The sequence below is a fragment of the Perna viridis genome, chromosome 10 (genome assembly GCF_037379345.1).
Source record: "Perna viridis isolate PV_CMFRI_1.1 ecotype Kerala chromosome 10, ASM3737934v1, whole genome shotgun sequence".
NCBI lineage: Eukaryota > Metazoa > Mollusca > Bivalvia > Mytilida > Mytilidae > Perna > Perna viridis.
This window is the reverse complement of record NC_142454.1, coordinates 9337793-9364398: the sequence shown is the minus strand read 5'-3', so window position 1 is coordinate 9364398 and position 26606 is coordinate 9337793. Positions and strand designations below refer to the sequence as shown.

Genomic DNA, 26606 nt, shown 5'->3' with positions numbered 1-26606 from the left:
AGGATTTAGCAGTTCAGTAGTGGTTTAGAAATTATGATTGATAAGACATCCCCTTAATTTTTTGCCAGGTTTTGGGAATTACCAACATTTAGACAGTTTACGCTTCTTGTTTTATAAGCAAACGAAAACGGTCCTAAAGTTGGTGATGCGAGCTAAACATTTCATATAACTTGATTTCTAATCCATTAAAAGTCAAAATTAAGATTTGTAACTTCATCAAAGCCTTATTTAGTTTGAAACTATTTGAATTGCGGACTGTGGATCAATCTACATTAAATATGTACAAGTACAAAATCAGTTTTTTTGGAAAATAACTTATCTTGCCAAGAGAAGAAATAAACAATGAAATTACAGTATTTCAAATTATATAAATTTCTGAATTTTCATTTTGAGTTATGGGACTTAATTCATAAAAAGTAGGGTATTACTCATATTTTTGCAATAATCTGAAAATGCTCCAAATAATTTTCTTGAACATTGGGAAAAGAACAAAAACTATGACACTTTTCCTGTCAATTTTTTTGGCAAGTGTAAAAGAGAAAAAGAGCCACGTCTTTCTACAAATTGTGGAATTATACATATACTCAAGATATATTACTACATGATAATGATACTAAGGTAAATTAGAAACTGTTGTATGCATTTTATATTGTGATTGCTTCATTTCTGACCACAGCTCTATTATTAATTAATTTACAATATGGCGTTTAATCTGGTTTTGGTACTAATAAGTAAAAAAAAATATTGTGATAATAACCAAATAACATTTTTAGCCTAGAAATGTACAATATGCAATCATTATTGAGTTCCTTAACTGGATCTTGTTTCTAATTTTTGTCATAAGACATTGAATCAGTTTATTTTTGTATCAGCTTTTTGTTATGATATTTTTGTACGTTATTCCTAGTCTGTAATTACTAAAACATGATTTTGGCTACCATGAAACTGACAGAATTAAGAGTGATTACAATGTGATTTCTCCATTTTTAAGAAACGTACAAGATAATATAGTTTTGTTCACCAAACATGGACACTCACGAGTAACAACTTTAATACAATGATTACAATGCCCACAATACAATTGTACATTTTATGAATGCTTTTATTCTAAACTTCAAGATTGATAATCAACTGAAGTCAGTATGTTCGATCAAAATGAATTTATAGTAATTAACCCAATATAGTGTCATGAAATATGATGTTTCCATGACATATTACAGATTTTGATTGCTATGCTACTTATATATTTTGAATGGTCTTCAAAAATTGAGTATACTTTCATTTGGTAATAGTTGCAATCCAATAAAAGGAAGAGCATCAGATATTGACAGAAGTATGCAAATTGTTGTTGAAAAAAAAAAGATATTGGAAGTTCTAACACTTGTGTTTTCTGGCTCTTGCATTGAAGAAACAATATTTTAAAAGATGATACCAACATTTGACAAAATCGCAGATAAGAATTTCAAATGATAAAATGATTTAAAAAAACACAAACGTAAACTGTGCTACACATACATACGATTTTTGAAGAAAAGGACACTCACATGAGTTCAAATAGAAATAAGGCACCAATTGATTTTCTTGGGTCGGGGCTGGACTTTTTCAGGCGGACCATAATTTGTTTTCACAAGTTTTCCATTTTTTATAAATAAGAAGATGTTATGTTTACAAAGTTAATGTTTTCCCCATCTGGAAAAACGTGGATGGAGTTGTTTTCCCTTTCAGTTAACACTGCTGGTCAGATTTTGTCATGAAAATAAAATTGTCTGTGCCTAATACACACATTTTTGTATGCTTCAATAATGTTAAATGTTTTTTAACAAAGAACATCAGATAAGAATAAATATCACATAATAGGAACAAATACAATAAATACAGTATTGAATTTCTTGATTATAATGTACTTCTGTGACCATGGCGGCTTTCACGAATTACTGGACCTGTGCAACACCTTTGTACAACACAGGACCATCTTTATGTAGGTACAATGCAGGCCAAACAACATACGCCACCTTTTCACCCTTCTTTGTGAATTCCCTATAGGTGTTCTTATCCATCTCTCTACCTGGTGGAATTTCATCGTCTAAACACATTACCGGATCTTGGAGTACCATATACAAACACAGCTCGACACATTTCTCGTAGAAAGGGAAGGATATCAGTTCTTTCATAACCTCTTCATGTTTGAATGGATATTCCCATTCATCTAGCATTGTGTCACAAAAGTCCTGAATAAAAAAGTTTATTGTAAGTGTTCGTGGTCAGTATCATCGTTGGAGAAAATGGCTGTTATTTATTAGGTGAAACGGCTGGAAAATTACAGAGGGTCAAATACATTAGCCTGACAGTGCGGCGGTAATGTCATATTTCCAAAAAGGGTTCTTTCACTTTGGATAGGTCTTTTTCTCGGACCTCAAATAATCGGAAGTCTCTGTTTCTTTATTAAACAATATGACCCATATATTAAAAAAAGTTTCACAATTAAAATGAAAACAACTGTATATACTGTTTTATATTTATAGAAGTCCTGGTCTAGTAGAAAGGTTAATTTTATCAACATAACCCCTGTTCGAATAAAAAAAGATCCCCTAATGCAATACCTTGATAATAAAGTGAAGAAATGAACTTTTTTCAGCAGAGCAGTGATAATTGACATTTTGCATTATCACTTGTACAATTTGACATTGATTGTTCTTGAAACACTCGAATATTTACTTATGCCAGGCTTCATTTGTACAAAGTGCCTTGTGATTTTGTTTTTGTATTGCCTAAGTCCTCCAACGTAACTGAACAATATATATAGTTAACTTTTTTTTATCGGGGGTTGGGGTGTCAGAAAATAATTCTTTATTTAACGAAAATGCTAAGATAAAAATTGTTTTGGGCTCATGAAGGGGGTCATCTTATACTGACTTACTGTGGAAAATCAACCCAACCCACCACCTGAAAAACAAAGACCTTTTTCTAAAGCTTAATGTAGAATCTAATCCTTTTTAGCAATTCATTATATCTTTTAAAACCTCTACCTGATAAATGGTATTTTTTAAATATTTTTCTAAATCAAGTTTAAAAAAGTTAAATTTTAGCTGTTAAACATATATTGAAAAACTCAGATGTGTAACATGTCAAAGGCTTCGATCCCTTATTAAAGAATAACTACTTAAAATGCGGGTCTTCTTTATTGGCAAATTCTTTTGCAAGCTTTTTTTAATGAAACATAGAGTCATAAATGCGATTGGTATGAAATCCAAATGTTCTTCTAAACTATTTATAGGTTGTGTATACCTACATATGTTTTTGACTTTAAAACAATTGCACGGCGGTTCAGAACCGTGATTATTTCCATTGTAACACTAAATTAGTTCTTGGATAAGTATGAAAAGCTATCGTTAGAATACGCCATGGTTGATGTTGAATCAAAGTTTATATTTGAAATTATTTGAAACTATATAAGCATCGAAGATGATGGAATAACTCAATTGGTCACAAATCTAAGAACATGGTCTGAACGCAAAAACCTGAATTAAACACGATCTACATACACAATGTAGCGAACAAAAAATATTATGTTTATAAAACAGAAGATATGGAAAATAAGATGGTCATAAAATACGTAAGCACAAACAATATGAAATAAAAACGAAAACCAGTTACATCAGGCGCTCAGGAAGGATAAACTTGCCTTGCTCCACCAGCAACATCCGTCATATAACAAGTGAGTATGATCCGTTAATTGTCTTAACAAAAATAATGGATATCCCCGACACGAGTCGCATAGGTCTCCAAACAAAATCAATTTGCACTTTAATGTAACATTAAAAGTTACAGCTATATATAATTTGTGTCAAGTGGAATCTTTTTAACGATACCTTTTCATGAGCTAAACGATTGGCAAAATCTTCTGCGTTCCGACTACGATATACAAGAAGACTTTTGAAGCTGTTTAACTCTGCATCAGCTGTCGCCTATCAATAAAAATAACCCATTCATTTTTAAAATATCCATTCTAATGGGAACAAATTGTGCTCCATTACTTACTGACCTATTCCTTCACTCTTATGAGGCTGACTTTATACCTGATCTGATCAAAAAGAAAGAATATCGTTTGGCTAGATCCTTCAATCTCAGTTTCCGCTATATAGATGACGTATTATCTTTAAACAATCCTAATTTCGGGGATTTGATACATCGCATCTATCCAAAAGAACTTGAGACAAAGATACTACAGAAACTGTGAAGTCAGTCTCATGTCTTGACCTACATTTAGAAATCGATGGTAACGGAAAACTATTGACCAAACTTTACGACAAACGTGATGACTTTTCATTCAGAATTGTCAACTTTCCTTTCATCTGTGGCAACATCTCTTCGGCTCCTGCGTATGGGGTGTTCATATCACAACTCATACGTTATGCCAGAGCTTGCCGAGGTTGCTCAGACGTTTTGTATCGCGCTGGAACTCTAACAAATAGGAACAGGGTTATATTGCTACAAGATTGAAGTCATCACTACAGAAATTTTATGGTCGTCGTCGTGAACTCGTGGATCGACATGTGGTATCCATCTGCACCATGAAAACTGATTTATTCAATGGGTAATTGTTTTCCTTTCCTCGTTTGTCTACCCTGGACTTGACTTTTTATGAGCAACTCGGCGGGTGTTTCTAGAAAAGCAGAGGACGCTTACCCTACCGGTGCACCTGGTCCATGCTCCCAGTTTTTAGTGGAGTCCGAGTTGCTCATTTGCTTTTGTTACTTTGTATGTATGATTTTAGTAACTTTATGTTCTTTGTTGTGTATGTCTGTTTTCCATGTCAGGTCTTTGTCCGTGGATTACATTCTTTTGATTACCCCTATAACCTTGGTTCCCTTGATTATTCTTTCAAATATATTTTTAAATGACATTATTACTAGTTAATTTCCATGAAGTTGTGTATAGTGGGTCAGGGAAGAAAATGTTAAGGTATAAAAAAATAAAGAATACTTTCACATATCACACGACTGGTGCTCACAGTTTTTAGTCAGACATACTCATTTATTTTTTGGTGCTTTGTACGTATTTCTTGGTTATTTTATGTACTTTATTGTGTGTGTGTGTGCTGCTATGTCTGGTCTTTGTCCCTGGATTACATTCTTTTAATTTCCGCTAGAATCTTGGTTCCCTTGATATTTACTATTTACTATTGTCCTATTCGAAACCAGTCATTTGATCAATCAGAGACTTTCATTCTTAGGATTTGGAAAATTCGAATTACCTCCATTGTTTCATCGCCAGGTACATTTATACCCATTATAGTGGCAATCTCCTTTATCTGTCCTGCTGCCTTCATGAGGCATCCTTGGTAGCAGCTCTAAAATGGAAAAGTCAACACTTTGCAGAAAGCGAATGTGCAAGTGTAATCAAGGGAACCAAGGTTATAGCGGAAATCAAAAGAATGTAATCCAGGGACAAAGACCAGATATGGAAAACAGACATACACAAAGAACATAACACACACACACACACACACACACACACACACACACACACACACACACACACTTGCTTCTGTCGTAGCACTTACCCTTACTATTCTGTGAAGGTAGTGTATCATTATTTCATCAGCATCAACCTTTATATCGGGAAAATATTTCTTAAATCATCAACCTTTTCCATAGCATCAGTCCACTGATTATCATACAATTCCCCATATCTTTCACCAATCTTCATCGGTCTGTTGGGATCCGCCAGGTCTGTGATCGATGGATTACCTCTGGTCAATTTGTCCCCAGCGAAACTACTTAATCTAAAATATCAATGTACTACGTAGATTATTGTAGTACATAGTTTTTACCGGTAAAAAGTGTTCAATCAGGAGAAAATATAGTTACAGAAGAGTTCTTGTAAAACTAAACTAAATACTAAATCAGCATTTTTACTGCAATTGTTATAGTCGATTTTACGTAACTTAAACATAAATAAAATACATTTTTGTTTTCGCTAATAGACATAGTATTTGCATTTATTAGTTCGCCCTAAAAATATTGCGTCTTCCAATTTGAAGAAATCTTGGTGAATTGATTTCCTAAAATCTAGCACTAATAAAAGGAATAACTATGACGACTATTGCTCATATTGCATATTCTTATAGAGTGCATATAATTTTGCATTTTAGGAAGCATTCCTTAATTGGCATTTCTTAGTATCGAACTGATTGTTATTTAACTTTCTTGATATAGTGTTTCCAATGGAATTTTCTAGTAGGAATTTGAGATATTGCAAAATGAGTTATGTAACATAAATGGGTAACATAATTTATTTGGATATCTGTGTGTCCAACACAATAGTTCAAACATCCACCTAAAAATATCTGACATTAAAATAAAGAAATCGATTTACTTAACATATCCGCCCATTTAAGGCACCAAAATGTTTTTTTTTCTATTCAGGGTCGTCTTTTGAAAAAAAAATGAAGCTGATATATTAAGCACTTATGCTGTGCAATACTTTGGAAACAAACATATTTTCATTTAGATACTGAATACTCATGCGTGTGCTTTAAACGATAATTTCCGTTCATAGCTATGTAGTGGTACTTTTTCTTAGCTAAATAAGTTTAAATATTCATAAAGAGTATTCAAGTGAACCATGATTCTAGCGGAAGTCAAAAGAATGTAATCCAGGGATAAAGACCATACGCAGGAACCGAAGGGATGTTGCCAAAGACAAAAACAACAAAGAACATAAGATAAACAAAATAATACATACAAAGTAACAAAAGTAAATAAGCATCGCGGACTCCACTAACTACCGAGAGCATGGATAAGGTGCACTGTTTGGGTGAGCATCCTCTGTTTTCTTGTAATCCTGTTCCAAAAGCCTTCTTTTACGAGGTCTAGCGCGATACAAAAATTCTGTTTAGTTACGGCAAAGTCTGCCATAACGTATGAGTTTTGATATAAAAACATACGCGGGTGCTGAAGGGATGTTGCCGCAGCTGAAAGGAAAGTTGACAATACGGAGTCAAAAGTCCTTGCGTAAACTGTCGTATAGTTGGGTCAACAGCTTCTTAAACAATACAACAATTTAGATTATTTGAAAATTTTAAAAGCTAAAACACTATAAAGTTAAGCGTTAAAAATCTGATTCAAGCAATGCCAATTACACCTGAAATTAAGAAAATATGAAATTTGAAAAATTCATCATTTTAAGGTTGTCACCTAAAAATAGAGAATGTGTTTTTAAATGATCAGATATTTTGATAACATAAATTTTTAAAATCAGAATGCCCAAAATGTCTTTTGAACAGGATTTTAATGGCAAAATGCTACATTTTCGTTTACATTGTGTTGTTGGTAGTAGTGGGCTGGGCGGGTCCACCGTGCACCCCCACTCATCAATGTTATGGTGATTTTTCGATACCTTAATATCTCCCATTACCGAATCAATTTGTCGCTAAAGAATATTCTCGGATTATTTTTAAGTATAGGCCTATATTTGTACCCCACTGGGTCAAAAAGCCAAGATTTTTGTGACTCAAATGCTTGAGCGTCTTGGCCTTCCTGGGATAGCAAGTGTAAACAAACTAAACAAATATATATATCATCGTATAACCCGATGCATCAGTTTCACAATGGTGCCAAGAAAATTGCGATTAAATATAGGGTTTTACGGTTAAAAGAAAAAAAAAACCACAAACCCCTACCCCACCGAAAAATCGCTTGAATAGACATATCTTTCAATGTAAAAATCCCTAGAGTATTAATACTTCAGTGAAAAATGGTTTATTTGGTATTTTCTGTTTAGTATTATCACAATTTATGATGACGACCATAAAACTTCTGTAGTGATGACTTCAATCTTGTAGCAACATAACCTGGTCCCAGAACCCTATTTGTTAGAGTTCTTGCGCGATACAAAAAGTCTGCGTAGTCCCGGCAAGCTCTGGCATAACGTATGAGTTGTGATATGAACACTCCATACGCAGGAGCCGAAGGGATGTTGCCACAGATGAAAGGAAAGTTGACAATTCTGAATAAAAATTCATCACGTTTGTGGTAAAGTTTGGTCAATAGTTTTCCTTTACCATCGATTTCTAAGTGTAGGTCAAGATATGAGGCTGACTTCACATTGTCTGTAGTATCTTAATATTTGGACTTTTTAGTGTTGTATCGTGTTCAATTAGGGGAAAAATGCCACCCCTACCCCGGACAAAAAAATACCTCAACATGAACCAGAATGTTAATATCTATCATGAAAACAATTTTTGAAAAGACATGTAGGGTACTGTTGTTTTAATTGATGATTTAATCAATATATTTACTAATTTTAGAAGAGTTTTTCTCGGTTTTAAGATGACAATAATAACTTTTTCATGAAAATGGGAATTTTTGGAATTTCAAATTTTCTTCAATTTAAGCTGTACTGGACATTTTCTTTTCAAATATCTTTCCCCAAACAAGCCTTATATAACATCTTACTCTAATTAGGCAAATTAATCCATGAGTAAAATTATTGAAGCCATTAATGCAAAAGAAGGGTACCGCGTACTCAACTAAGATCTGTCTCAATATGACCATATTTGAATGGAGAGTTTTTGCAAGAACAAGCAGATGGTTTAGCCTTGAAGTACTCAATCTCGAGGTTCTGCAATTGTCTTTAATTATTTTGGATACAATAGGTGAAGTATAGGAATATGAAAGCGTAATCAAGGGAATCAAGGTTATAGCAGTAATCAAAAGAATGTAATCCAGGGACAAAGACCATACATGGAAAACAGACATACACAACAAAGAACATAAAGTAACTAAAATCATACATACAAAGTAACAAAAGCAAATGAGCAACTCGGATTCCACTAAAAACTGGGAGCATGGACCAGGTGCACCGGTAGGGTAAGTGTCCTCTGCTTTTCTAGAAACACCCGCCGAGTTGCTCATAAAAAGACGAGTCCGGGGTAGACAAACGAGGAAAGGAAAACCATGACCCGTTGAATAAATCAGTTTTCATGGTGCAGATGGATAAACCATAACGATCCACGAGTTCATGATGATGACCATAAAACTTCTGAAAAAATCGGTATCAATATATTGGAATTTTGTTGGTTACGTGTTTGTAATGGAGGATGTTAGCCAAATTAATTGCATCTTTACCTTTTATTGACAAACGGTAGTTGAAGAAAGATGAAAACATGAAAACAATACCTCAACAAGAACCAAAATCTATAGCATATAAACGGTGTACAATAGACATGTTGGGTACTATTGTTTTCCTTATTGATATATCCAACATATCTGATCATTTCAGTCGAATATTCAATGAGTCAAAAAAGAGTTCTTAAAATAAAAAGGGGTATTTTCAGAATTACATATTTTCTTTCATTTCACCGGTAATTTTTTCATGTGTTACCGCAATTTTAGTGGTGCCATTGTAAAGCTGAGAGATTTGGCCACATTGTGAAACATGTATGTATTTTAGTTTCTTTTCATATGCTGTCCCATGATGACTTAGACGCTCGAAAAATTGAATCACAAAAATCTTTTTGACCTAATATGACACAAATATAGGATTATACTGAAACGGAATACGAGAATAGTCTTTTGCGAGAAATTGAATCAGTAAGTGTGGGTATGAAAATCACCATGAAGTTGATTAGTGGGGGTGCACGGTGGTCCCTCCCAGCCCATGGTCTATGTTTCATAGTGCTGTGAATAAAAATTTTGTTCAATACCAATACCAAATTTCTTTCGATAGAAGTAATATTTTTAACTTTTGGTTTGGTTTAATCATGTCGAAAAGTTAATTATCAGTTAAATGACACCGACGTTGAGACGTTTTGGCCGAGAAATAACTTGTAGAGTCGAATTTATGCCACTTTTAATGAGAAATGGAAATACCTATTTTTTTGCAATTTTTGATAAATCCCGACTACGAAAATTGCCACAAGTCATCAAAAAACCACATAAGTATAAATTATGAAGGTGAAAAACAGAAGATACCAAATAAGCCATTTTGTACTGAAGTACGAATAATCTAGTGTTTTGACATTCAAAAATATGTTAATGTATGCAAATCATATTTTGATTGATGAGTGTGGGGATTGTACGGGGGTTATCTCAGCCCAATTACAATGGTATGTCAATATTCGAATAACATAATAGACGACCATTAACAAGATTTTTCTACTTGGATGTTTGGACTATTTTGCTGGACACACAGATCTCCAATAAATTATATTACCCATTTATGTTTCATAACTCATCTTGCAACATCTCAATTCTATGACTCATGGATTTATAAAGAGAGATAAGTTTTAAACATTGGGAAGAGATGGAGAGCTCCAGATGATAGACTTGTAATTTAGACCTGACAGAAAGTATGGCATGAACTTGTTAACTGAAGGACCAAAATCAAGACGAACACAAAGACGACGATCAAATGACTTGGGTAGAGGGGCACTTAAAGTAACATAGATAAAATGTTGTATATATTAAAAGAACATTAAGTATTCCATTGTGTCGTCTTTCATTTGTTGGGTGAATCGTTATCTTCTTCTAAATGACCTTAATGTGAGTGTTGTTATGCTGCTATGCTGCTAAATGAGCATTTTGCTTCATACTGAGATCTGTATTGTAGGGGTTGGAGTAATATCGAACTAGATTAAAAATGTTTAGTTGAAAATTAGTTTCCCTTGGTTTCATGTTTTAGAATATTGAAATGTCAATCGAAACTTCTTTGTGTTATAATGCGTCGTAGTATTGATGCGATTTTTAAGATAAAACTCGATAATTCTACTTTGAGCAATTTTTAATAAATTATGACAAATTGTAACAAGTCCTGGAAATGATTCAAAATGAATAAATAGGGAAAACATCAGAAAAGAACAATACAAATAAGCCATACATTTGTAAAGCATAAGTATGTTCAGAGGTTTAGGCATTGCAAAAACAAGTCAATTAGAGCGATTTTCCCGTAGGGTAGGGGTACAATGTCGCTAAGTGAAACGCATAACTGCGACCTTTTGATAACAATAAAAACGATTAGACATCAAGCAACTGAAGATAATCAAAAATGTTTCTTCTTTCATTTGTGATATCAAATGATGACAAATACGTTCGAACAATTCGCCTAACCAGATGGTATATGAATGTAGACTTCAACTAAAAGAGTTACACATTGATTCTTAAATGGGACATACAAATGTATCTGAAAACCAACGTAAGTTGATATGTAGGGTGGTGCATGGTTGACTCGCCGAGCCCAATGACTATATACATAAAAAGGGAAATGACATAAAACGTTAAAAAAGGAAATGAATATTGAAATGATATTTCTGATCCCTCCCGAGTCGATTGCGGCCATTCCCGACTGTGTGCGACCTAAAATGGCAAATAGGGAAATCAATGCTGAAAAGGGAAATGAAAGTTGCAATGAGATCTGTGACCCCTCCCGAGTCGATTGCGACTATTTCCAACTCTGTGCGACCTAAAATGGCGAATAAGGAAATAAATGTTGAAAAAGGAAATGAATGTTGAAATGAGATCTCTGACCCCTCCCGAGTCGATTGCGACCATTCCCAGCTCTATGCGACCTGAAATGACGAATAAGGAAATGAATGTTAGAGTAATCAAGGGAACCAAGGTTATAGCGGTAATCAAAAGAATGTAATCAAGGGACAAAGACCAGACATGGAAAACAGACATACACAACAAAGAACATAAAGTAACTAAAATCATACATACAAAGTAACAAAAGCAAATGAGCAACTCGGATTCCACTAAACACTGGGATCATGGACCAGGTGCACCGGTAGGGTAAGCGTCCTCTGCTTTTCTAGAAACACCCGCCGAGTTGCTCATAAAAAGTCAAGTCCGGGGTAGACAAACGAGGAAAGGAAAACTATGACCCGTTGAATAAATCAGTTTTCATGGTGCTGATGGATACACCATAACGATCCACGAGTTCATGATGACGACCATAAATCTTCTGTAGTGATGACTTCAATCTTGTAGCAACATTACCTGGTCCCAGAACCCGATTTGTTAGAGTTCTAGCCCGATACAAAAAGTCTGCGTAGTTTTGGCAAGCTCTGGCATAACGTATGAGTTGTGATATGAACACTCCATACGCAGGAACCGAAGGGATGTTGCCACAGATGAAAGGAAAGTTGACAATTCTGAATGAAAAGTCATCACGTTTGTCGTAAAGTTTGGTCAATAGTTTTCCGTTACCATCGATTTCTAAATGTAGGTCAAGATATGAGGCTGACAGTGTCTGTAGTATTTTTTATCTCAAGTTCTTTTGGGTAGATGCGATGTATCTAATCCCCGAAATTAGGATTGTTTAAAGATAACACGTCATCTATATAGCGGAAACTGAGATTGAAGGATCTAGCCAAACAATATTCTTTCTTTCTGATCAGATCAGCTATAAAGTCTCTGGGATCTCTGACCTCACCCGAGTCGATTGCGAGCATTCCCAACTCTGTGCGACCTAAAATGGCGAATAAGGAAATGAATGTTGAATAAGCCCTTGGTCCCTCCCGAACCCCTTCTCAACATCCTTCCTCACAAGATGCTTAATGACTTAAGAGAACTTAAAAGCATTTCATTTATGGAAAAACACCTTATAGATGTTCCCTATGATAATTTCCAATAATTTTGCTTTCGAATGTTGAAAAATAAAGAAGGAAAAAGGAGACAACTTAGGCTTCGTTGAAAATAATCATGAATCCAATTGACACTTAATTACTTTCAAATGGTTTCCGAATATTTAATTAAATGTTATTACCATACATTGTATTTCAATTTCAAAGTAAGATGGATTTTGTTGATGGGGGAAGCAGATATTAGTTGTAATAGGTGATCGCGCAGTGCTGTCACATCCTTTTCTGAAGGTATAAAAAGAATTCAATACTTAAAGTAACTCTGAAAAATCAAATGCAATCATGAATTAAAAGAATCCCTGAAGAAAATTAAAAACTAATAATTTAGTACAGGCCTACTTTTAAATAAAGGAAGTCACAGCTTAAATGAAGAGCTGATTCATTTTTTTAAGAATTCACAGCAATGTTTAATTTTGTTAATCTAGCAATCTGTCAACTACTAATACAATACACTACACTGCATTTACATTTCAAGGATACAATATACATTCCGAAATTAATGATTGTAACTCAAAGTATTTGACCAGATAATTTAAGATATCAGCTAAATACTGGTTGATTGTAAACAAACATTGGAGATAAATTTTGTAGAAACACTCTTCATACAAATCTGGATATCTTGAGTCCTGGTAGAAATTTGAATCCTAATTATCTACTAGAACTAATAAGAATTCCAATTTGTAATGTGAGGATACTACTAAACTTTGTATTGCAGCATTTAACCGCTAAAGCTGCAATGAATTTCTTAAAAATTGCGGATGATTGTCTGCAAATGTTCACGTATTTCAGTTTTCTTTTTGTTTTCATTTATATTACGCATCAAATCATTCTGTGTCTCTCCATTGCTGCATAAAACACAATAATAACAAAATATATTTATTCACGTTTATTCTTATATGTCACACAACACTGAAACTATTTCACACCGACAACAAATGCCTTTTGTTATATATACTTTATCTATTATCTATTATTCTTGTGTGTCACACAATACTGAACATATTTGACTTGTTTTTAGAATAGCGGAAGACGCTTACCATACCGATGTACATGGTCACTGCTCCCAGTTATTTTGTATTATTTTGGTAATTTAATTTCCTTGTGGGTCTGTGTCTGTTTTCAATGTCTAGTCTTTGTCCTTGGATAACATTCTTTTGATTTCCGGTAGAATCTTAGTTCCCTTGATTACTCTTTTACACAAACAAATACTATGAACACATGTTTTTTGTTATATACTTTATCGTTAAGAATGAAACATACCTGGCTAAAAATCGATAATCTTATCACAGTTTTTAAAAATATTACTTTACATCTATAAAAGTTAACAATGTTAAAAATTAGCATCAACAGTTAATTAAGATTTTTTTTATATTAACGGTTTTTTTTTTATTTAATTTTGGGAAGCTTAACTTACTTTTTTTGTGCTGTATTCCGTTCTGCTCCTATTTTCTTATTCAACTTTTGTACATCAATAAACCATCTGTCTCTTTCTTCGATATCAGATTTATGCTTAATTGTTGTTTTTATAGCCTCTTCATTCCTAAAGTATCAGAAATGAAAGAGCTGTATACACGCTCTTTAGGATGTGAGGACAAATGACTTAAGAAGCCATAATAAGTTTTTATAACAATAGAACAGCGTCTTTTAAAATGATACATCTCCAAAATAATTTCCTTGTTACATCACATTTAAAGTAAGTAAGGTTTGTATTAAATGAAGTATGCCGTTAGTTCATATACTTGTATGTTTAACCCTACAGAGGCCTTACAAAGTCTTCTACAACATGAATCAAAATCAACTCAAAAACTTTGTAGCACAAAATCGCATTTGCTTTGTAAGGAAACCGCTTTTTTTTCTATTAAAGCATGTATCAACTTAATTTACATTGACAAGATCGATTGCATTATAGATATGAAACGAAACAAAAAAAAAAAAAAAAAAAAAAAAAAAAAGACAAAACAAATTAACCTTCCTGCTCTTTCTTCGTTAGTTTTCGTCTACTTCTTTTTTCTTTGTGGTAACGAGGTTTTGAAAAGTTTTAGCACTAAAAAAAAAGGAACAAAACAGAATAGAAAAAAAAAAACATTGATATAGACTCCGTCTATACCAATGCAATTAAAAATATCTATTTTGACAATCAAAATAACACAACAATTAAGGCTTTACTGTAAAATGAAAAGATTGTTTGTTAATAAGTGTCATTAAAAATTAAATATACGGCTTTTAGAAGTTTTAATTTCTATTAACTACTGTTCTAATAACTACAACTTTGTAAAAATTATAGTTTACATCTTTTCTTGTTTTTCTTTTTCAGCTTTCATTTTGTTCTGCGCTACGTTGAGTTGGTCGATATTTAACTGTAGCTGCTTTAACTCTTTATCATTTGTTGTTTTACTAAAAAAATGTAATAAATTGTTTCTACAAATGACCAGGAATTAGGAAGAAGATGACCTACAAAGGTGTAAAGGGGAGACATGGTATAAATCATTATGCTTAAGCCATAAACCAAAAAAAAATATTCTTTCCAATGGAAGCTGAGAAATCTGCGACGAAAATAATTTCCCCATTCCGCACATGTAAAAGTTCTTATTCGCTCGGAAAACACTAGATAATTTAGAAAGCTGGAAAGGGGAGACACGCTACAAGTCATCATGCTTGACCATATATAAAAATATAAAATAACTAACCATTCCTTCAAATGAGTGCTGAAAAAATCTGCAACGGAAAATTCCCCCAAACCGCACATGTGAAAATTCTAATGCGGTTGGAAAACAGGAAAAAAGATGACTCAGGGAGCTGAAAAGGAGTGACACGGTACAAGTCTTTATGCCTAAGCCATATCCCGAAAAATCTAATTATTTCTTCCAATAGGGTACTGAGAAATCTACGATGGAAAATTTCCCAAAACTGTACATGTAAAAATTCTTAGTAGCTCAAAAAAAAACAGGAAGTCGATGACTTAAAAAGCTGGATAGTAGAGATACTGTCCAATTCATCATGCATAATCCATATACTAAATATCTAATCATTCCCTCCATGTAGTAGAAGCCCAAAAACGTGACAGATATATTTGTTACAGAAGGAATGACTGATAGGATTACGGACGGACTACCCCATAACTTTTGTAGCAGGGTGTATTAAAATGCACACACAAAAATTAATAAATAGATAAAACGTGAAATTAAAACAAAAACAAATGATTACTTACACAAAGTGTGATATCAATTGAAAATGTACAAGCAATCAATCAATTAATTATATCAGACGACACTCATTATCGCTTTGGCGACAATATCTGCCCATTATCATGGTGATTTCTTCATATAATATTACTAACTTTCTTTTAGTTTTAAATTGTCTTCCTTCAGGTTAATTTGATCAGCTTGGAGAGTGTTGATTCGAGTTTGAAGTTGATCCAAATTTTTATCGATTGAGCTTATTAATGATATACATACATGAACTCGTATATTTTCGAAAATCATATGAAAACCATACTCTTTTCATTTGTGAAATCCTTTTGAAGATGTACACACACCTCATGATTTTTATTTACATGCTTTTCATGAATTAATTCGTTTGTCAGAAACATTATTTTTCATGTGTTTTCAAAACATATGAAAGGGTAATCAAGGGAACCAAGGTTATAGAAGTAATAAAAAAATTTAATCCAGGTACAAATACTAGAAATGGAAAACAGACATACACAACAAAGAACACAAAGTAACTAAAATTATACATACAAAGTAACAAAAGCAGATGAGCAACTAGGACTCCACTAAAAACTGGGAGCATAGACCAGGTGCACCTTAGGGTAAGTGTCCTCAGCTTTTCTAGAAAAAAACCCGCCGAACTGCTCATAAAAAAGTCGAGTCTGTGTTAGACGAAAGAGGAAAGGAAACACATGAAAAACACGTATTTCAGTTTTTCCTGTGAAAGAATCATGCAGAGAGTAATGAATTCGTATTTCTTTCAATTTCGAATATGATACAGTTATGTACCAAGTATGTCTCACTAGTGCTTTGAAAATCAATACAAGCACTTAAACCTCAAAATAAACCGATTGGATTTTTTGAAGGACGTGTTAATTGGATGCATGTGTATCCACTTGAACAACTTTCTGTTTGAAACCATTAAATATCTGCAATCTGATAATACAATAATCATTTAGCGTATATATTTTTTAACATTGCACATCAAAGGATAAAAAACACAAAGAAATCCAAAGAAACAAACAAACTAATAAGAAAAAACATCAAACGTAAAAATAATAGACACATCCACGGTGCGATATGATCAGAAGTCAAAAGCAAGAGGCACAGACAAACCAAATAGCATTTTACGTAAATATTATTTAATTCATACATCTGGTCTAAAGTCATCTTACTGTACCTTTCTGTTTGTACTTCCACAGATCTCATAAGTAGTTCTTCCCCGGTTTTTTTCATTCTTTTGACTTTCTATACATTTTTGGAGTTCACTGAATTGTGTTTCAATTATTTTACATTTGGTGTTGAGATTACTCTCTCTGTAAGAAAATACTAATAAAATGTAAATGAAGATTACAAAAAGGACCTTAAGTATTTATACCATGCAGTCTCAATGATTGCTATGCTAAACAAAGTCCTGTAGTATAATAAATGTTTAAGCATCGAATATCAACGAGTAAAAGTGCACTAAATATAATAGAAGGAGAAACAAAACACTCGGAAGTGGCCACCAACGTTACAAACTCTTTAAAATGCAAAGTCTTGCACAAGAGCAGTTAAAACGACATTAGAAACCGAAATTCAATATACAGTGACAAAGCATATACTTCCATGTCCGTAATACATATATATATATATATATATATATAACTGTCAATTACCGGTATAACTACGTGCGAGACAAGTTTGTTATATTTAAAACAAAACTCATTTGGCTTTTATGCATCAAGCCAAAGTTCCTAATAGTAACAAGATAAGAAAATAAAAATATTAGAAAAGGAGTGACAAAAATTCTTATTTGAATCTACCTACACGACAAAACGTTAATACTGAAAAGTCTAATACAAAAGCTGCTAATACGACATCAGAAGCATAACGTCAATATGTAGAAATGAATCATATACTTTCATTTTTGTAGTCGTTTATGTAAACAAATCTTTTGATTGTTACGTTACAAAACTCATAACAAGTATTTTGTATGTAAAACAAAACTCCTTTTGTGTGTATGCATTAAGCCCAGATAGAAAAAAAACTACACTTCCAAGTAGTAACAATTAAGATGACTTTTATTTAGATATAATCGAATTCTTATATTATGGTTAATAGCCATCTCACTGTACTTTTCCCTTTGTACGTTAACAGATTTTACAATTTTTGCACATTTAGTTGCTTCTTTCTCCCGGTTTTCAATACTTTTTTTGTAGTTCACTGAGCTCTGTTTCTGTTCTTTCACATTTGGTGTTGAGATAATAATCTCTATTAGAAAATAATAAAACAATGTTAATATGATTTCAAATTCAACCTCCAAAATATATATAGCAGTACACATATTTGAAAGACAATGTGCTGTGGAATGATTTCCCCTCCCAATTTATTATGACAACTACCTTACCAATTATATTAGTCACACTGTACATTTTCAAGAAAAACCGCTTTCGAATGAATAAACATAATCTTCACTGATAAAAATTGCTTCAGTAGAATTAGAACTGAATACATTTGGCAGCTAATGCAGCTTTAACGAGTATCAAAAACGAAACAATTACATTTCTATTTACCAAAACCCATGTCTTTTATAATAGGTACCAAATCGACTACTTATAAGCAAATTTCAATATATTGTTCAAAGAAGGCAGTGCATGGAAATTGCTATGTCTGGATACTTTCATTCAGAGCGAATCAAAAGATTTAGTAAATTGTTTAAAATGATATTTAAACTTTCATGTCTAGTGCTTGAATGATTCTGACAACATATCACTCCTGAATACTATTTTCCAAAAACCAAATTGTGTTTGCGTTATAGAAATGGACTTTAGATAGGGACAGACAAGATCTGAACGTTTAGCTGACACGTGTTCTCCGAGTTGTTTGGGTTGGAGCAATAAGATATATCTATTATGCTTGTTTCATAATTTGTATATGACTTTATGATTGGTTGTTTCAAGGACAGCTTCAATTCGCTTTCATTTTGCAAAAACGGAAAAAAATAGATATGAAGCTTTATTCAAATGTATTTTCATAATTTTGAAATTATTCCAAATTAACAGGAAATAATTTAGAAAAAAAGATGAACAGTTATGTTAGTAAACTTAACATACAATTTTTTCAATCACCTAATCATTTGAGTAAAATATTTGATTCATATATGATTTAGGCGATGGAAATTCCCATTGAATATGTTTAATTCTGGATATTTTGGGATGAATCTCTTTTACCGATTTCTGTACCTAATTTGCCCATCTCTTCATCACTTCAATTAATAATTAAAATTCAATAATAATATGACAAATCGTAAACTGTTCACCACAATAAACAAAAGCAAAAATATTACAAAGTAAAATAACAAATTACCATACACCAAATTATGTAGAATCAGAAAACAATCAAATTTGGGGAATTACTGATTAAAGCGACTTTTGAAAGTAAGGAGGTAGAAACGAAGAAAATGTATTCTTATTCAATGATCTTTCAAATTTAATACAAATACATTCATGTAAGGAGTATTGGATGTAAACCATACTAGATATTGACTCGGTGTGCGTCGAGCCCAGATAAAACAAAAAACACTTCAAACATACAGTTTACTATTAGTACTACTATTGAAAAAAAAAAAAACAAGTTTCGTGTACTATGGTCAATGTACATTACACTGTGCCTTTCTATTTAAAGATACCCTAACCAGATAACGTTCATTTCATAGTTCTTACAAATTTTTCATTTCACTGAGTTGTGTACTAGTTTTGTTTTCCTAATCTGTTAAGGGGATTTCTTTGAAATTATTTTAGTAAATTCGGAAATACCACTGCTTTAGTGTGGTTCCTCTAATCTGTACTTATGAGTATTCAATAAAAAAAAAAATAATCATTTTCTATTAATTCCATTGTGATGGATTTATTGTACATTTAAATATCCTGATATACAATAAAATAATGTCTATGTTAAAAACTAAAAGCATGTGTTTTTAAAATCAACAATTATACACCATGTGCTATTTTTTTTTAAACTAAATATGTAAACATCTAGTTTTACCTTTCTGTTTCCATGGTTTGTATTTCAACCGACCTCACAATCAGTTGATTTTCGGCTCAGCGCCCATATACATACTTGTGCCAGCACTCCACAGTTTAGTTTAGTTTCCCACTTTTGGCTAGGGATGAAAAATGACATAAATGGAAACCGGTGGTTGCTATAGTAATTAAAAATGAAGAATCTATTGTTGATAAAACATTTTCTGAAAAAAGGGGACTTTTAAAAGTATTTTGCAATGTTTTATATATTATCAATGTTGAAGGGGCTTTTTCTCAATGACAATTTGACTTCATTGTGAAAGTGAAAGTAAGTCAATTTTTCACCATGCTAAATTTAATAAGTGGATTACAAAGTGAAATAGCTCAAAATCTAACCGGCGATGACCATATGAGGAAGAGGTTTTCGAAGGAAAAAGTTTGAACAGTTTCAGGGGATGAAATAAAAATTGCAGATATTTTGTGGGAAATTTGATATTTTTAAACCTGATTTTATGAACTTTTTTGCAAATTTTCGCATATTTTTGCATGGTTTCTATGGTAACCCTATATGCTGTGGGTAATTTTTTTCCAGAAAATGTTTACTGCATCCTGAAGGCCTTGGCTAGAGCTATTTCTAAATGTATAGATTTACAGATGCTTGACATTTTTTTAAAGTGATAAATGTTACAAAGCATCAGATTACAAGACCAAAATTAGGCAGTTCTACAATACTGTGGAGTGCTGGCTGTGGGCGCGGTATTTGTTTTATTTTTCCTTTCTATAAAATGAACATAGATAGTGATTCTATAAGAGAAATAAAGGAAATAAATTTTATTAAAAAATTCAAGGCGGCATTGAATGGACATTAAAGAATTAATGGCTATTTATAAATCTATATTTAGATTGTTTATTTATACAATTTATTTTTATACTTTCGTTTTCTATTTTTAACGTCACTATGTTGTTCTATTATAACGTAACGTCACAAGACGTTACCAAATTACTATATGTGTTGATTCACCTGAAGATCTGCGCAAGCAGTGAAAGTACTTGTGAAATATGAAATGAAATATCTAGTCGTGTTGGAATATTATTCGACAACTATATAAATCTGTATTCAGGATTTCTATTATTGAACAATATATATATATACCTCACTTAGATCTTAGGAACATATCAAATATATGTTACAGGGTAAATTGAAAGTCCAGTAAGATACTGACTCTTCCTAGTGGAAATTGGAATTCAAATTTCTCCTAGAACAAATCGGAATTCAAATTTGAACTGGATTATAACCAGTGCAAATTCGATTTCTAATTTGCCCTAGGAGAAATTAGACTTCCAATATTTGCACTAGGGTGATCCTGGATCCTACTTGCATAGAATGTCAAAGATAAAGACCGTTTCCTGTTGAAGAAAACACTTTTTATCATTTTTAAAATTTTTCAAAGTTGATCGTTGAAATACGGACTAAAATATTCTTCCTTGTAAAATTCTTAATATGAAGATCATCAACGATTCTAAAGCCGATGTAAAATAATTATTTTAAAAAAGATGGTATATTTTGAAAAAAAAAAAGAAACAATTTCTCAGAGGATGACCTTATTGAATAAAGGAACAGTTACGTTTTTTTACGTTTTTTTCTTAGTTTTAGAATTATTGATTTAGCTTCTATATTACATATTTGGTAATTGAAAAACTTAAAAAGCAATTCGCAAAAGCTGACCAAAATAGGTTTCGTTTATAGATAACTTTGAACAGGTCAGGGCATTAAGTTTTTTTGTCATATAGATTAATGGCTCACGTTTTACAAAGGAGATGGTACAGATTTAATCGGATTTTATAGTTTCGAATAAAACATCAATTATCGTGATGCCATTTTACGTTAATCATATATTGAAAATTGGAATTTCTTCCACTTGTAAATTCTATTGCTTTTTTGATTCGAGTTCTTTCCTCAAACTACCAATAGCAGCAGTGTTATGCCCAATAGTTTGACGTAGTGTATTCATTTCTTCAAGGTGCTCCATCTGGGTACACTTTAACTGAAATCCGAAGGAATTTATTTTAAAATTGTATTCTCAATGGTAAAAAAAAAGCACAAGATTACTCGATTTGAGAATTGGTCGGAACAGTGGAAGATTTGTATCCAGTGCATACATTTTACAAGCTTGGCATTCTTTTCTGTGTGCTATTTTAATTAATTTAATCATTACTATATTTTTGTTATTCTTTCGAACTAAATATTTGCGTAAAAAATATTACAATTGTCTTTAGAAATATTTCACGTCGCAAAAGCCCGGGATTAAAGCAGATTAAAGCAAATATTGTAAAAAAAAAAAAAACAAAAACAAAAACAAAAAAAAAAACAAAAAAAAAAACAAAAAAAAACGCCAATTTATTCGTCCTATTTTGTTTAAATTAGTATAGTGACTGTTATATGTAAAGCAAGAATTCCCTTGATTATTCTGTTGTGCGTTAGGCTGTTATAAGTAATCGGCATTGCTCAGTCAGGACCATTTCAGTTGTTTCTTGGTGTGGTTGCCTTGGTATTACAATTTGTAATATGGATTGTTCTTCTTTTGAGTATTTCTTTTGATTATTGCCTATCAATTCGGTAATTTTGTATTAGCCTTTATGATAGGAAAACTATATTGCAGCAGAACAAGGTATACCAAAGTCGGCATTTCAACAACATTTGGCAGGTTTGATGGCATCCAAACAAAGACCTAGTTGTTTGTATATGTGCATTTATACGGTTTATATCTTACTCTAATTCCTGTAAAGCACTTTTAAATTTTACTTTCATTTCTTCATTTTCTGTCCACAGGTATTCAGCTAGTCTCTCATTGCTTCTCAACATTCTACAATATGTTATATTTTCGATGAGTAATAGTTATATACCTATATCATTTCTATTAGTAGAGGAGAAACTTCATGTTCAAATGATCTCCTAATTATTATTTGACTTTAAATACTAAATGTTGTTCATTCACATATGATTCTGTCTAAAACGTAGACAGGAGATTATTCACCAAATAACAGGTTAATCAATAAAACTGTTCTTAAACATTTGTCACGTTCTAAAAACAAGTCTTCCTATGTTCATATTTTGATAGGTTATAGTACTATTATTCTGGCGGGAAATTTATAGTACATTTCTATAGTAGTTCGTAACAAAATTATTAGTGTTAATATCTCCATAGAACAACTTTCATATGAATTTTTGTTTTTTGATATTGTATCTATGAGGCCTCCTGAAGGAATTCCAATAAAACATATTTGAGATTAAGAAGTTCACGAATCTCTGTCTCCTTTTAATGAGTTGCACTGAATTAATAAGACATGTGTATATTGAATAATTCAAGAAAGAAATTTGTTTGGTAATTAAGTGCTATTCTTTGTAAGAATCAGGAATGACAAACGTGATGACTTTTCATTCAGAATTGTCAACTTTTCTTCGGCTCCTGCGTATGGAGTGCTCATATCACAACTCATACGTTATGCCAGAGCTTGCCGAAACTACGCAGACTTTTTGTAACTAACCAATTGGCTTCTGGAACAGGGTTATGTTGCTACAAGATTAAAGTCATCACTACAGAAGTTTTATGGTCGTCAACATGAACTCGTGGATCGTTATGGTGTATCCATCAGCACCATGAAAACTGATTTATTCAACGGGTCATAGTTTTCCTTCCCTGGTTTGTCTACACCGGACTTGACTTTTTATGAGCAACTCGGCGGGTGTTTCTAGAAAAGCAGAGGACGCTTACCCTACCGGTGCACCTGGTCCATGCTCCCAGTTCTTAGTGGAGTCCGAGTTGCTCATTTACTTTTGTTACTTTGTATGTATGATTTTAGTTACTTTATGTTCTTTGTTGTGTATGTCTGTTTTCCATGTCTGGTCTTTGTCCCTGGATAACATTCTTTTGATTACCGCTATAACCTTGGTTCCCTTGATTACTCTTGGATAATCAAAGTAAACCCCCCTCCCCCAAAACAAAACAAAACAGAACAAAAAAAAAACAAACAAACAAACAAAAAACAAAAAACAAAATAAAACAAAACAAAAACATAACAAAAACTAAAAAAACAAAACTAATCACAAAAAAAAACCACAAAAAAACACAAAAAAAACAACACAAGTCTTTCCATGAAATCTTCAAGTTTCAGTAATACTATGTATAAGTTATATGAAATGCATTGCAATCAAAGAGAGTTAATCACTTTACCGCTATTCGCTATCAGTTTCAATTGAACTCATTTTTTATTGCATCCTCTGACACTTGTAAGACGACCATTCTGTAAATGCGACTTCAATTGACCCATAGTATTTTTGTCTACATCGTCAAACTGGTGTGTTTTTCTGATCTTGGTTATTTTTTTCAATTTTGCCTGATTCTAACAAATTCCAGAACTTAAAATGTACGATACCTTTGACCTGTTCTTCTATCATGTATATTTACAGCATTTTAAAAAAAGCCATGCTAGTTAGTCTATTTCATTAGAATAGTGTGACGTTTGCCTTTGTTGTCTTTTTACCTCTGATGCATCAAAAGATTAAAAAATCATCTAGTCTAAAAATGTATGAATTATATTTTTTTCCAAAAACATTAAATCATTTATTTTCATATGTGTGTTTTTTCTACAAACTCTGCTCAATTATAAATGTGTTTGATTCTTCGATTTGACAACGCATTTTGTTCATTACATTACTTAAGAAATACTGCATAAATGGAAATTTACATTTTTTATATACTTTTCTTCGATGATAATCGTGAAAGTACTTTCTTCATCCGTTAAAGTTTTAGTTTGAATCATCCAGAAGACTTTCAAATAATCTTTGCAAAATGTTTTTTATTTGTAAATACATGCATAAAATTTGCAGTATTTCAAGTTTAAAAATATGTAAAACACTGAGGCTCCATTCCTTGTATTGCTCCTGCATTTGTTTCAAAATATCCTTTGACGTCAATATAAAACAACAGGAATATATTTTTTTTCATCAAAGACGTCAACAAATGTGAAAATGTGTATTTTAAGGTAAAATGGCCAAATTTTAAATGAATTTACTGTCCGAGTGCCATAATAACCTGCTTTAATTGTAATTTTAAACAATGCGGTAGATATAATATTTTCAACCGTGAAGACAATTGATTTGCATCATATCTTCACAGCTTGTTGGGTTGTATGTTTCAACAAACAGCATTTCAATGGGAATCAACTGTGAACACTTGCTTATATTTTTTTACGTTGTAATGAAGCAGGGTAGTTCCAAAACATTTTCTATGACAAAAAGAGAACGAACATTGGTACATTGAATGTACTTATTTCAGCTGCAGCTATATAAAATGCATGAATGGTTCTAGAGGAATATTTTTTTCTTCAAAAAATTAAAGCATTTATTTTTCACATGTAGATGATGTCGCCTTAATAAAAATCAATCTGACTTTTTCTGACTATCTTAGTCTCAGCTTACTTTGAAATGCTGATATTAACAATGCTAGGTAGTAAAAAATTGAAATCTGCCGCTTTTTGTCGAGCTGAAAAGGGTAGTTTCGAACAACTTTTTTCCATGAAGTAATAGTAAGATTTCATCTGCCTAAGCCACACTACAAAAATCTTTTCTTCTTTCTATTAGTTTTGTTATTTTAGTAGGGACTACAAACCTTTATGTCATAGTGTAATACATAGGTAATAGAAGAGGTGGCCAAGTTTATATGTGTACGTTCTACTTTTTGTGTTTTGTGTGGGTGTTTTATTTTTGTTATTTTGGTATCTATTGAATTTGGTTTCATTTGCGTATATATACATGTACCCCCCCTCTTTTTGCTTCTTTTTATTTCAACAAATATTTATTGATTTTTCAATTTCAAAATTCTTTGTCCCCTTCTAGGATATCCAAAAGAAAATTTTGAATCCAGTGATACGTATTCTTTTGGTACATGTGTATGTAGTTGCTTCACTAAATTCCAGTATAGTGTTTTCGAAGTTTAGAAATAACTTACTGAATTGAACGATTTATATACCTAACTCCTGATGTGTAATCACTGTACTCTGTTACACATTCTTCATAATGGCTCACATCGTCATAGACGTCAACCATGGCTAGGAGAAATGTTGTGTAACATTCGATATCTTTTAAAGAATGTAAATCTTCAATTATTTTGATGAGGAACTCTTTAAATTGATTCACAGCATCCAGACTTTTGCCAATATAATTTAGATACTGATGACAAAGCTATTGAGTGTCCTCATTTCAAAAAGCATTTCTTGAACGACTATTTTAAACTTAACAACTTCTACGATATTTTACGCTTCACTGGGTAATTATTGATATAGTCGGTTATTTTCATCAATTTTCTTTCATATTCGAATAAAATCACTAGGGAGTTTGCTTTCAGTTCAGCTGCTTTAGGAAGAGTACGAACTACATGTTTTTTTGTTTTTTTTTTTGTGAAATCTCTTGCAATTTTCACACATCGTTTATATACAAGAAATACACATACTGCTGCATATTGTTTGTTTATGAATTTTGCACACAGGACCATGAATAAAAGCTTTACTATGATAATGGTGAAATTTTCACAGTTGTTCAGAGTGACTTTATTAACACTTAATAAAGCAAAACTTGAAGTTACATTGTTTACAGTAATATAATATTACATAGTAGTTCAAACTACATACCTGACATGAATCAAATATATAATAACTCTCCATTATTTTCACTGACAATGTATTATACTTCCC

The 26606-nt window shown here is 32.3% G+C and overlaps 1 protein-coding gene across 3 annotated transcripts; it reads right to left on the bottom strand.

The window, feature by feature from the left end:
* Window positions 1–366: 366 nt before the first annotated feature.
* LOC148604438 (uncharacterized) lies at window positions 367–26606 on the bottom strand. Of its 3 annotated transcripts, XM_088549629.1 has the most exons (7): window positions 14933–15032; window positions 14612–14687; window positions 14058–14183; window positions 5564–5785; window positions 5255–5350; window positions 3870–3965; window positions 367–2228 (listed from the first exon to the last, which is right to left on the bottom strand). In XM_088549629.1, exons 4-7 carry the CDS (start codon window positions 5591–5593, stop codon window positions 1932–1934), a joined length of 519 nt encoding a protein of 172 aa, XP_088405755.1. In that variant the 5' UTR covers window positions 5594–5785; window positions 14058–14183; window positions 14612–14687; window positions 14933–15032; the 3' UTR covers window positions 367–1931. The 3 variants fall into 3 exon arrangements, with proteins under 3 accessions (XP_088405755.1, XP_088405756.1, XP_088405757.1); XM_088549630.1 differs by lacking the exon at window positions 5255–5350; XM_088549631.1 differs by lacking the exons at window positions 367–2228; window positions 3870–3965; window positions 5255–5350; ... (2 more) ...; window positions 14612–14687; window positions 14933–15032 and adding exons at window positions 17039–18105; window positions 22628–22720; window positions 25886–25994; window positions 26544–26606.

Excerpts from the sequence above, each read along its gene's own strand:
- LOC148604438 (XM_088549629.1), bottom strand. The coding sequence starts at position 5,593 with ATGATACACTACCTTCACAGAATAGTAAGG. Across the intron at positions 5,351-5,563 it reads ACCTTCACAGAATAGTAAGG|AGCTGCTACCAAGGATGCCT; the intron begins GTAAGTGCTACG and ends TTTCCATTTTAG. Across the intron at positions 3,966-5,254 it reads CTGGCGATGAAACAATGGAG|GCGACAGCTGATGCAGAGTT; the intron begins GTAATTCGAATT and ends TTTTATTGATAG.